Genomic DNA, 13,192 nt, shown 5'->3' with positions numbered 1-13,192 from the left:
ATGAGTAAGTTCTTTAGTGGCGATTTGTGAGATTTTGGTGCACCCATCACCCAAGTAGTAGGTATGAATCCAGTTTGTAGTCTTTTATCCCTCACTTCCTTTCCACCGTTTCCCTGACTCCCCAGAGTCCATTGTATTATTATTATTATTTTTTTTTTTTTTGAGACAGAGTCTCGCTCTGTCACCCAGGCTGGAGTGCAGTGGCGCAATCTTGGCTCACTGCAAGGTCCGCCTCCCGGGTTCATGCCATTCTCCTGCCTCAGCCTCCTGAGTAGCTGGGACTACAGGCGCCCGCCACCATGCCTGGCTAATTTTTTGTATTTTTAGTAGAGATGGGGTTTCACCGTGTTAGCCATGATGGTCTCGATCTCCTGACCTCGTGATCCACCCGCCTCGGCCTCCTAAAGTGCTGGGATTACAGGCGTGAGCCACCACGTATTGTATTATTCTTATGCCTTTGCATCCTCATAGCTTAGCTCCCACTTATGGGTGAGTGAGAATATACAATGTTTGGTTTTCCATTCCTGAGTTACTTCACTTAGAATAATAGTTTCCAGTCCCATCTGGGTTGCTGTGAATGCCATTAATTCATTCCTTTTTATGATTGAGTAGTATTCCATTGTATATATATATCTCCCACAGTTTCTTTATCTACTTGTTGATTGATGGGCTGAATGACTTTATATTTTAAAAGTGCTCAAATCGTTGCATGGCACAGAGTGAGGCCTCTAGAAAGTTGTGTTAAGTAAACAAACGAAGTCCTGAATCAAGGCAGTGGCAGTGGGAATAGAGGGGAGAAGACAGCAGTATTTGGGAGATAGTTTAGGTTGGATGATTAGGTGGAGGGCCAGAGGGAGGAGGAAAAGCAGTGGCCGTGTTTCTGTTTTGGGTGAATGGTGGTGCTATGCATGGAGATGGGGAATAAAGGGAGAGAAGCAGGTCCCAGCTGAAGATAAATTTAGTTGAGGACATTATTAGTTGGAGGCACCTTTGGGAGATTTGCACAGAGATGGATTTGGCTGCATGTTGGCTGCATAAATATGGAATTCAGAGCTGGTCTGGAGAAACAGACACAAGATTTAGGAAGTATCGGTATGTACATAAGTGGTACTGGGGTTAAGTAGGTGTGAGTTAGTTCGCACAGTGTGAGTGTGTGGTTCTGGAGTTTTGACTTGGGGTTCCCAATAGGCTTTAGGGGAAAACCCCTAACATTGGATACAAAGTTTTGTGCATATGTTTGTTTTTTCATATTTCCGTGGAAAATACGTGTAGCTTTCATCCACAAAAGCATAAAAACAATTGGCATGATTAGTGGGAGAGCACCTGCTTTGTTTCCTTCGCACACATTTTGGCTTATTTTAATAAATGAGCAACTTGTTGCAGGTGTTGACAACTTCCTTCACTAGCATATAAGCTCTGTAAGGGCAGGGGTCACAAGGAGAGGGAACTGCCATATAGCGCGTGGCTCATGGTGCGTTTTCCACAAATATTAGAGGAATGAATAATTACAAGTGAACTTTATATTTCCACTAAAAATACAAATAAACTAGAAGGTAAAACTTCCTGGTATAAAAACATCCCTCGCACTGTTGCATGACTTTAAGCTATTAAAACACTTAGCGACAAATAATATTGCCTAGAGAAATACAGTTATTTTATTATGTTGTAGGTCTATTTTCAGTTTGGACTTAATTTCTTTTTTTTTGAAACGGAATTTTGCTCTTGGCCAGGCTGGAGTGCAATGGTGTGATCTCAGCTCACTGCAACCTCCGCCTCCCAGGTTCAAGCGATTCTCCTGTCTCAGCCTCCCTAGTAGCTGGGATTACAGGTGTGCACCACCATGCCTGGCTATTTTTGTATTTTTAAGTAGAGACAGGGTTTCTCCATGTTGGTCAGGCTGGTCTCGAACTCCCAACCTCAGGTGATCCACCCGCCTTGGCCTCCCAAAGTGCTGGGATTACAGGTGTGAGCCACTGCGCTTGGCCCAGTTGGACTTTATTGCTGTGTTCATTTAAGTAGTTTAAATTTGATTTTTTTGGCTCAGAAGTCAGTTGTAAAAAGCTAGCTTCTGGGCCGGGCGCTGTGGCTCACGCCTGTAATCCTGGCACTGTGGGAGGTGGATCATGAGGTCAGGAGTTTGAGACCAGCCTGGCCAACATAGTGAAACCCTGTCCCTATTAAAAATACAGAAAAATTAGCTGGGTGTGGTGATGGGCACCTGTAATCCCAGCTACTTGGGAGGCTGAGGCAGGACAACTGCATGAACCTGGGAGTTGGAGGTTGCAGTGAGCTGAAATCGCCCCACTGCACTCCAGCCTGGGCGACAGTGCAAGACTCTGTCTCAAGGGGGGAAAAAAAAAAAGTTAGCTCCTGGATGAATAAAAACCATAATCGGAGTACATTAGCCCTAGTGAAAATGTCAAAATTCTGAAATAAACCATTAGATCAGGCATAAACAGTCTCAAATGCTTTAGTTATCCCAGTTATGCAGGTATGAAAAGATGCTTTTTAAACTTAAATTAGATAATTATTTCCATTTGCTATTTTAATATGTCTGTGTTGATTTGTATTTTTGGATCAGGTACCTGGAAACTTCTGTGATAGAGTATTTCATTGAATGCGTAGTCTAAAGCTCATTGATAGTAAATATTATGACTTCAGAATCTTATTCTTCCCTCTTGCCACAACAGCAGTAGAAATGGGTCTTTTTGCTGTCATGGGAGTGGCCTCTCAGGTAGACTTAACAGATACTGGGGTGAGTAGGGGAAGTAGTTTCTATTCTCTATTTCTGTTCCCTCAGTGTGCTTTATTTCTTCTGTTCTTTCTTTTCTATGCTCTGCTTTGTTTTCTAAAGATGGATTAAAGAAAGATTAGGAACAGAAAGTAGAATGAAAGCTTCACAAGAACAGAGACCTAGCCTGTTTTGTTTATCCCAAGCATCAAAAATAGTTCTTGGTCCATAAAAGGCTCTGAGTAAATATTTCTTGAATGGATAAATGAATGATTGAATGAAAAAAGTTGATGCGGGCTCTTAAAATTCTTCCTAGCTAGAACTTGTTACTGTTCAAAAGTTTTTCAGACCACACTTACATTTCACTCACCAGTGTTTTCCTCAGAGAAGTTTTTGAGACCCATGCTAGACTGTTAAATTAGTAACATCAATTATAAATCTAGAGATATTTCTGATTTCTTTAAAAAAGTTATTTGTTTGACTTAAAATAAATTTTAAAGAAGAGGAAATGTCCTACTAAAAGTGAAAGTATAATTTTGTTTTTTGTAGCCACAATGTTTTAATATGAGAGTAACAGAAAATCAATTATAGAAACTCAGTTTTATTAACTTAGCTCAGAAATAATATATAATCAGCATTAATTTAATACCTTCTTAAAATTTCTTAGGTAAAGTCATAGCACAAAGTTAATCCCAATTAAAGATTCTTTTAATACATAATCTTTAAAAACAAATCTACCATTAATTTTGGTTTACATAATCAAGAACCTCTCTTTCTGAGTGCAGTTGTGAAGGTCAGTGGCCTGAGAAATAACCGTTCATGTGTTCAATGAATTTTTTTGTTTTTAAGACGGAGTTTTGCACTTTTTCCCAGGCTGGAGTGCAGTGGCGTGATCTTGGCCCACTGCAACCTCCACTTCCCGGGCTCAAGCCGTTCTCCTGCCTCAGCCTCCTGAGTAGCTGGGATTACAGGCATGTACCACCAAGCTTGGCTAATTTTTGTATTTTTAGTAGAGATGGGGTTTTGCCATGTTGGTCAGGCCAGTCTGGAACTCCTGGCCTCGTGATCCACCCGCCTCGGCTTCCCAAAGTGCTGGGATTACAGGCGTGAGCCATCACGCCCTGCCTACCATTTCTTTTAGAAATGAAATTACTGGGCAAAGGGTATGTACCTTTAAAATTTTGGTAAGTGTGGCTAGATTGCCTTCCATAAAGGTTATACTAGTTTTTTTTTTTTTTTTTTTTTTGAGGTGAAGTCTCGCTCTGTCACCAGGCTGGAGTGCAGTGGCATGATCTCGGCTCACTGCAGCCTCCACCTCCCGGGTTCAAGCGGTTTTCCTGCCTCAGCTTCCCAAGTAGCTGGGACTACAGGTGTGTGCCACCGTGCCCAGCTAATTTTTGTATTTTTAGTAGAGATGGGGTTTCACCATGTCGGCCAGGATGGTCTCGATCTCTTGACCTCGTGATCCACTCACCTCGGCCTCCCAAAGTGCTGGGATTACAGGGGTTAGCCATTGTGCCCAGCCAAGGTTATACCAGTTTTCACTTTTATCAGCAGTATAGTGCGTGAGCATCTGTTTCCCCACATCCTTGACAGATATGGGCATTATCAGTCTTCTAAAACTTAGGGGAAAATGATCAAGTTTTAACTTATCTGCTTATTTGTGACATCTAGCATTTTTTATGTGTGTTGGCTATTTGCATTTGTTTTATACTTTGCCTATTAGGAGCTTTTATTTATTTTTTCTGTTGGTTAGGTTATCTTTCATTGATTTGTAGGAACCCTTTTACATGTTTTGTGTGTGTGTGTGTGTTTTAAGATAGGTTATTGCTCTGTTGCCCAGGCTGGAGTACAGTGGTGTGATGGTCATGGCTCACTGCAGGCTCAAACTCTTGGCGCGCAAGTGCCACCCCAGCCTCCTGAGTAGCTGGGACTACAGGCATGCAGGCATGTGTCACTACACTAGGCTGATTTTTTTTTTTTATTTGTAGAGATGGGGGTCTCCCTGTGTTGCCCTGGCAGGTATTAAACTCTTGGGCTCAGATGATCCTCCCGCCTTGGCCTCTCAAAGTGTTGGGATTACAGGTGTGAGCCACCACACCTGGCCTGTTGTGTGTGTGTGTGTGTGTGTGTATATATATATATATATATATATATATTTTTTTTTTTGAGATGAGTGTCGCTCTGTCGCCCAGACTGGAGTGCAAAGGGGCATTCTTGGCTTACTGCAACATCTGCCTCCCAGGTTCAAGCGATTCTTGTGCCTCAGCCCCCTGAGTAGCTAGGATTACAGGCGTGCGCCACCACACATGGCCAATTTTTGTATTTTTAGTGGAGATGGGGTTTTGCTGTATTGGCCAGGCTGGTCTCAAACTGCTGGTCTCAAGCAGTCCAACTGCCTCGGCCTCCAAAGTGCTGGGATTACAGGCGTGAGCCACTGTGTCCAGCCTGTTGTAGATATTTTTAAGTTAGTTGCTTTTTTTTTTTTTTTTTGAGATAGTTTCACTATGTTGTCCAGGCTGAACTTGAACTCCTGGGTTCAAGCAATCCTCTTGTCTCAGCCTGTCTGGTACCTGGGACTGTAGGTGTGCACCACAGTGCCCAGCTCTGTTGCTTGCATTTTAACTTTGTTTATGGCACTTCTTGTGTAGTAAAGTCTGCCTTTCTTTAGGGATGGTTTCTGGCCTTGATGTTCTGCTTTGAGGGTCTTCTACTTGCCAAGATTGAAAACTAAATTTAAATATTTGTTCCTTTCTCCACTCATATGCTCAACAAGAGTTATTCTGTGCAGGCAAGAGAAGTGTTTAGATTCATTATTTGCGAGTTAGACTTGTTTTTGTGCATTTCATGAAGTCTTTGAAGGTCTAGAACACTGGACAGCAAATGTTAATTGGAAGAGTCAGGTGAAGTCACGTGCTATAAATTAAGGACAAATTGCTGACCTTTGCCTCTTAGATGTTTATACCCCAGATGGCTGCTCACACTGGAGATAGTTCTAAAAAAGTATGAGTAGAATGGCTTCCGTTCTGATGAAAATTACTTTCTAAAAGCTTTGATTTTTAGTGTATACTGAGTTAGGTTACGATGCTGCAATTTCTTTAACTCTTACGTTGCCATCAGAGTATGGGGGAGTTTAGGGGAGTAGGGTAAAGTAATGCAAAGGGAAAGAAAGGAGGATGTGAGTGGAAATAATTACGTAGGGAGGAAATGGTGTAACAGTGCTAAGGAGTGGCAGTGCAGATTTTTGTACAGACAAAAACCAGACAGATCAGTGTTAACAGTGGCTCTGTTTCCTGAATTACATTTTGTTTTCTTTCTCTTCTCAGTTTTAAGCATTTTTGGTCCGAAAACAGGTTGAAAACCACCACTTGCTTTAACCAGGTTATTAATTTACAGTTTGGTTATTTCCATGGCACGCATGCACTATCACTCTGTCTTTGTGTGTATGTGTTTAAACAATCACTACTTTTTATTTTTAAAATGTTTCCATCTATGAGCTCACTTAGAACAGTCATGATTGTTTGAGTGAAGAATCGCTGTGTAATTTCAAAAGTGAAACTGATACGAAACTCATTTGCTCCAGAAGCAATAAAGTAGTTGTCAGCCTCAGACTTGATTCTCTGTAATTATAGGAAAGACTGTGGTTTTCTTTATTGTTCTTCTTCTCTTTAGCATCTGGTACAGATGTCTCAGTTTCATAGCTGAGACACCCATTCTGTAAGCAGTATCTTTTAAACTTAGACTTAATTAGGATGGATTTGTAACTAGGAGATTTACAAAAGAGGATATAAAGCCAGAGAAGTCTTTAATCTTTTTTTTTTAATTTTTTTTTTTTTTTTTTTTTGAGACAGTCTCGTTCTGTCGCCCAGGCTGGAGTGCAGTGGTGCAATCTCGCCACACTGCAACTTCTGCCTCCCACGTTCAAGCGATTCTCGTGCTCCAGTCTTCAGAGCAGGTGGATTATAGGCATGCACCACCGTGCCTGGCTAATTTTCATATTTTTAGTAGAAATGGGATTTCACCATGTTGACCAGGCTGGTCTTGAACTCCTGGTCTCAAGTGATCCTTTTGCATTGGCCTCCTAAAGTACTGGGATTATAGGCATGAGCTACCTTACTTGGCCTCAAAAAATTATTTAACATGCTATGTACTTCAATTATCTGCTTTGTTTATTGGCTTAGCCACGAAGTTATTTGTGTGTGTGTGTGTGTGTCACACTTATTTGGGATTTTTGACACTGTAAGAGTATGACAATTATTGTCAGGATCTAGGAAATAATTGCTAACTTTTCTTAACACTTTACAAAGTACTTTTATAGGCATTTCTCTCGCAATAAAGAGAGGTAGGTTGTAGGGATAAAAAGTGATAAAAACTGGTGATTACAACCATCAAGGATAGGAAGAGGGAAAATGATACAGGTGGTTCTTAAATCCAGTTCTTTGGAATTCAGATCCTACATTCTCATTATTTTTTCTTCTTATACCCTTCTCTATAAGCAGAGATAATGATAAACAGAGTGTTTCAGTAATATGAAGGGATGATAGTTCAGAAATGAGGTGAGGGTAAGATTTTTACTGGGCCAGAATTGTGGTAGATGCATTATTAATCCACATAAAGGGTCAGTATTAGTCCCACTTTACTGAGGAGAAAACAGATAAAGTAGCTTGCCCAAGATCACACAGGTAAAAAGCACTAGAGCACAGATTTGAATTAAGGCTTCTGATTCTAAGGTCTGTTCCCTTTCCTCTATACCACAGTTTCTTAAACTAAATTTTAGAGAGGTGGGGAAGACTATGCAAAGGTTAGGAAAAGTGAGTGATTTTAATTGTAAATTACATTGTAAATGTTTCAGTGTGATTAATTTGAATTCTGTGGTTTAACACGGGTAATTAAAGAGCATATTGTAATAAGCATCAAAGGTTTTTTTTCTTCAGGATGTTGAAAAATCATATAAAGGAAAACAATTTGAAGCTTTTTAGTTGCCAGGAATGATTAGGGTTGTGAGAGTTATTCTTCTTTCATACTGGAGTATATGTTCCACAGACAAGGATCATATTCTCCAACTTTGTCTTCTCCCCAGCTATGCCTGGGATGATGGGATGTGTATGTGTATGTGCATGTTTGATCAATAATAAGTAACTGCCACTTGCCTCTTTAATAACTCTGATGTCATTAGCAAAAATATCACTTGCTTATTTTGGCCTGTTTTTGGCCTGATTCTGAGAATTTATATTACTTTTTATTAGACAAATTATTCTTTTTTTTTTTTGAGACGGAGTCTTTCTTTGTCGTCCAGGCAGGCTGGAGTGCAGTGGTGTGACCTGGGCTTACTGCAACCTCTGCCTCCTGGGTTCAAGCAATTCTCCTGCCTCAGACTCCCAAGTAGCTGGAATTACAGGCACCTGCCACCATGCCCAGCTAATTTTTTGTATTTTTAGTAGAAACGGGGTTTCACCATGTTGGCCAGGCTGGTCTCGAACTCCTGACCTCAAGTGATCCACCCACCTCGGCCTCCCAAAGTGGAGGGATTACAGGCGTGAGCCACCGCGCCTGGCCGACAAATTATTCTTAACTCAGGTAAAGTTATCAGTTAACTTTTGCACATGAAAAGAAAGCTACTATATTCGTGGAACTATCTTGGTATGGAAAAATTACTCAGGGTAACCCAGTGTGTATATAAAGCTGTCCCATCTTACAATTGAAATTATAATTTTATGCAGTTAATGTTTATTCATGAATCTCCTGTTTTTTGCTTTTAGGACATTCGGAAATTCTTTGGAGTAATACCAAGTGGAAAGAAACTTGTAAGTGAAACAGTAAAGAAGAATGAGAAAACAAAGTCTGATGAAGACACTTTAAAAGCAAAGAAAGGAATAAAGGAAATCAAGGTTAGTTTTCTGGATATAATTTTGCATTGAATGAAATGTAAAATAAACTCAGTTCTTATAAGTTTTTTTTTTTTTTTTCTGAGACAGAGTCTTGCTCTGTCGCCCAGGCTGGAGTGCAGTGGTGCAATCTTGGCAGACTGCAAGCTCCGCCTCCTGGGTTCATGCCATTCTCCTGCCTCAGTCTCCCGAGTAGCTGGGACTACAGGTGCCCGCCACCACACCCAGCTAATTTTTTCTATTTTTTAGTAGAGACGGGGTTTCACCATGTTAGCCAGGGTGGTCTCGATCTCCTGACCTCGTGATCTGCCCGCCTTGGCCTCCCAAAGTGCTGAGATTACAGGCGTGAGCCACCGTGCCAGCCATTCACTCCATCCTTTATGCCCTAGTTGTCATATATATTACACCTACATATGTTAATACTGCACAATTCAATGTAATTTTGCTTTAAATAGATGTGTATTTTTTTAAAAAATTAAGGCAAAAATTGCTGTTTTTATTTTATGCACGTATTTGCTATTTCTGATGCTTTTCATTTCTCGCTGAAGATCTGAGTTTTCGTCTAATATCATTTTCTTTCAACTTGAAGAATTTTGTTTAGCATTTTTTGTAGTGTAGGTCTGTTGGTGATAAACCTCTATAAGTTTTTGTTAATCTGAAAATGTCTTTATTTTGCCTTCATTCTTGAAGGTTGTTTTTGCTGGGTATGGAATTTTGGGTTGACTGTTTTTTAAAAAACTTAAGCCTTTTAAAGATGTTCCACTGTTTTTTGGCTTCTGATTTATCTGATGAGATGCCTCCAGTCATTGATATTGTTTTCTCATGTGTCTTGTTTTTCTCATGGTTCATTAAAGAATTTTTTAATTTTTGGTTTTCAGCAGTTTGACTATGGCTTACCTGAGTGTGGTTTTCTTTTGTTTATCCCATTTTTGGTTTCTGAGCTTCTTTAATCTGTAAATTTATATCTTTTATCAAAATTGGGAACATTTTGCTATAATTTCTTCAAATATTTTTTCTGCCTCATTCTCTCTTCTCTTCTTGAATTACAATTACATAAACGTTAGAGTTTTGATATTGTCTCACGGATCATTGAGCCTTGTTCATTTTTATCAGTCTTTTTTTCAGATTGAGTACTTTCTCTTTTTCTGTCTTTAAGTTCATTGATTCTTCTTTTATCACCAATTTACTGTTAAGGCTATCTAGTGAATTTTTTATTTTACATATTGTATTTTTTAATTCTAGAATTTTCATTTGTTTCTTTTTTGTAGCTTTAATTTCTCTCTTTTATGTCCTTGAGTGTAATTATAGTAGCTGCTTTAGTTTTTATTTTGAGATGGAGTTTTGCTCTCATTGCCCAGGTTGGAGTGCAATGGCACGATCTCGGCTCACCGCAACCTCTGCCTCCTGGGTTCAAGCGATTCTCCTGCCTCAGCCTCCCAAGTAGCTGGGATTTTAGGCATGAGCCCCCATGCCCGGCTAATTTTGTATTTTTAGTAGAGTTGGGGTTTCTCCATATTGGCCAGGCTGGTCTCAAACTCCCGATCTCAGGTGATCTACCTGCCTCGGCCTCCTGAAGTGCTGGGATTACAGGTGTGAGCCACCGTGCCCGGTCTAGTAGCTGCTTTCAAATTCTTATCTGCTAATTCTGACATCTGTGTTGTATCAAGATTGGTCTTCATTAAGTGCCTTTTGTCCTGATTCTTTGGGTCATGTGTTAGTTCAGGCCACCATGACAAAATACTACAAAATAGATGGTACTGGCTGATTAGGTGTCTGGTGAGGGCCGTTTTCCTGCTTTGTACATGGCCGCCTTCTCGTGTTGTCCTCACATAGCCTCTTCTTAGTGCATATGGGTGGAGAGAGAGATTGAGCACTGGTGGAGAAAGAGAGATAGAGATTGAATGAGCACTCTGGTGTCTGTTCTTATAGAATGCGAATCCTGTCAGATCAGAGCCCCACCCTTACGACCTTATTTATCCTTAATTACTTGTTTAGAGGTTCCAACTCCAAATATAGCCACCCTGAGGGTTAGGGCTTCAACGTGTGAATTTTGGGGACACAGACATTCAGGATATAACATTCCATCCATGGCCACCCAGAATTTATGTCCTTCTTGCATGCAAAATACATTCATTCCATCATAACAGCCCCCAAAGTCTTAACTCATTTCAGCATCAAGTCCGAAGTCCACAGTCTCATGTCAATATCATCCAAATCAGATATGGGTGATACTTGAGGTATGAATCATCCTGAGGGAAAATTTCTCTTTTGCTATGAACCTGTGAAACCAGATAAGGAATGTGCTTCTAAAATATGATAGTAGAACAGACATACAGGCTAGACATTACCATTCCAAAGAGGAGAAATCAGAAGGGAGGGAGGGGTGATGGATCCCAAACAAGTCCAAAACCTAGCAAGGCAAATTCAATCAGAACATAAGCCTTGAAAATAATACTCTTTGGCTTGATGCCCTGCCCTCTAGACCCACTGGGTTAGTGGCCCTACCCCCACAGCCACAGGCAGCTGTCCTGCTTCTGCAGCTCTGCTGGGCCATCCTGCCCACAAGGCTTTGGGTGGTGGCTGTCTCATCTGTTGAAACCAAGCTCCATCTTTTGAAGAGGCAGTTCTGATGGTTGATCTCTGAATTGCTTTTGGGGCCATTCTTCCCTTTTCTTGAAGAATAGCTGTGTTGTCCTGTCACTGGAATCTCAGAAGTCTGACAGCCTTCTTTCATTTTGTCCTTTCTCCATCCTCTTCAGTTCAAACTGACAGTGTTTTTGCCTGTATAATCCCATAATCTCTTTATCAAGTGATACTCCAGCTACACCCTTGCTATTCTCTTTAGAACATGCTTTTTCTCTTCTTTTCTTTTTTGAAACAGAGTCTTGCTCTGTTGCCCAGACTCGAGTGCAGTGGCTCAATCTCGGCTCACTGCAACCTCTGCCTCTCAGGTTCAAGTGAATCTCCTGCCTCAGCCTCCTGAGTAGCTGGGACTATAGTCATGTGCCACCACGTCCAGCTAATTTTTTGTATTTTTCCTAGAGATGGGGTTTTACCATATTGGCCAAGCTGGTCTCAAACTCCTGACCTGAAGTGATTGGCCTGTCTCCCAAAGTGCTGGGATTACAGGCGTGAGCCACCACACATGGCCTAGAACTTGCTTTTTCATTTTTTGAAATATGGACAGGCTGAGAATTTTACAAATCTTCAAGTTCTGGTCCCTTTTGGCTGACCGGTTTCTTCTTTAGTTCATCTCTTCTGTTTTGCATTTGACTACAAGCAGTCAGGAGGACTCAGGCCGCATCTTCAAGATTTTGCTTTGAAATCTCCTCAGCTAAATATCTGATTTCATCATTCACAGGTTCCATCTTTCACAAAGCACTAGGACACAACTTGGCCAAGTTCTGTGCCACTTTATAATAAGAATTGTCTTTCTTCCAATTTCCAATAATCTCTTTCTCATTTCCATGTAAAACCTTACCAGGTTGGCCTTTAACATTCATATTTATACCAACATTCTGTTCATGATGATATATGTATTCTCTGAGATGAAAGAGGCTTCTTCTCTAGCTCTTCTCTTCTCTTCGTCAGCTCTCATTGTTATTACATTTAACGTTCATATTTCTACCAGCAGTTCCTTCATGGCAGTCTAGGCTTTTTCTACATGCTAGAAAACGTCTAGCCTCTCCCCAATTCCAAAGTCACTTCTGTATTTTAGGTTTTGTTTTGTTTTTGTTTGTTTGTTTGTTTTATAGTAGTACCCCATTTCTTGGTACCAAAATCTGTATTATACAGTCAGAGTTCTGTAGAGAAACAGAACCAATAGGATGTATGTGTGTATACATAGAGAGATTTATTACCAAGAATTGGTAGAGCTGATGTTTTAGTTGGAGTCCAACGGCAGGAAGAAAGTGTCCCAGAGATGTCCCAGCTCTAAGGCAGTCGGGCAGGAGGAGTTCCCTCTCATTCAGCAGAGGGTTGGCCTTTGTTCTTTTCAGCTTTCAGCTGATTAGATGAGGCTTAATGCCATTAGGGGAGGGCAGTCTGCTTTACTTAGTCAATTGATTTAAATATTAAGCTCATTCAAAAACACCCTTGTAGAAACACCTAATATGATGTTTGACCAAATATCTGGACATCTTGTGGTTCAGTCAGGTTCACATATGAAATTAGCCTCCACAGGTCACATTTCCTCTTTGCATGTTCTAGTTATTTTGGATTTATCTTGGACATTGTGAATGATACAGTGTAGGAACTTTGGATCCTGTTATATTCCTTCAAAGAGTGTTGATTCTTTTGGTTTATCAGGCATTGATCTTGGCTGTACTCAAGCTCCAAACTCTTGCCTCCCCTGTAATGGGCAGCAGCTGAAATCTTTATTCAATTCTTTTAACCTTAGCTAAGCTGTAGGAGTTGTTCCACATATGTATAATTCAGGAGATAGCCAGAGATTTGGGTAAAGTTTACAGGCAGAATTTGGGATTTCTTTCTGTGGCTTTCTCCTTTACTTGATACCTTCTTCTCTTACTTTTGAGGTGTAGTTGATTCTGACTCTGTCCTTGATCCAGTGGTATAT

At 40.5% G+C, this 13,192-nt stretch overlaps 1 protein-coding gene across 4 annotated transcripts in view; it reads left to right on the top strand.

The window, feature by feature from the left end:
• The window catches only part of RFC1 (replication factor C subunit 1), a 77,501-nt gene that overhangs the window by 6,481 nt on the left and 57,828 nt on the right, over positions 1 to 13,192 (top strand). For all 4 annotated transcript variants that reach the window (XM_004038561.4, XM_019025465.4, XM_031010231.3 and 1 more), the window contains exon 2: positions 8,491 to 8,619. In XM_004038561.4, the coding sequence (XP_004038609.1) occupies positions 8,491 to 8,619 (129 nt within the window). The remainder of the gene's footprint in view (positions 1 to 8,490; positions 8,620 to 13,192) is intronic.

This window comes from Gorilla gorilla, chromosome 3, assembly GCF_029281585.2.
Source record: "Gorilla gorilla gorilla isolate KB3781 chromosome 3, NHGRI_mGorGor1-v2.1_pri, whole genome shotgun sequence".
NCBI lineage: Eukaryota > Metazoa > Chordata > Mammalia > Primates > Hominidae > Gorilla > Gorilla gorilla.
The sequence above is the reverse complement of the archived record's forward strand: the minus strand, read 5'-3'. Positions and strand labels throughout refer to the sequence as shown.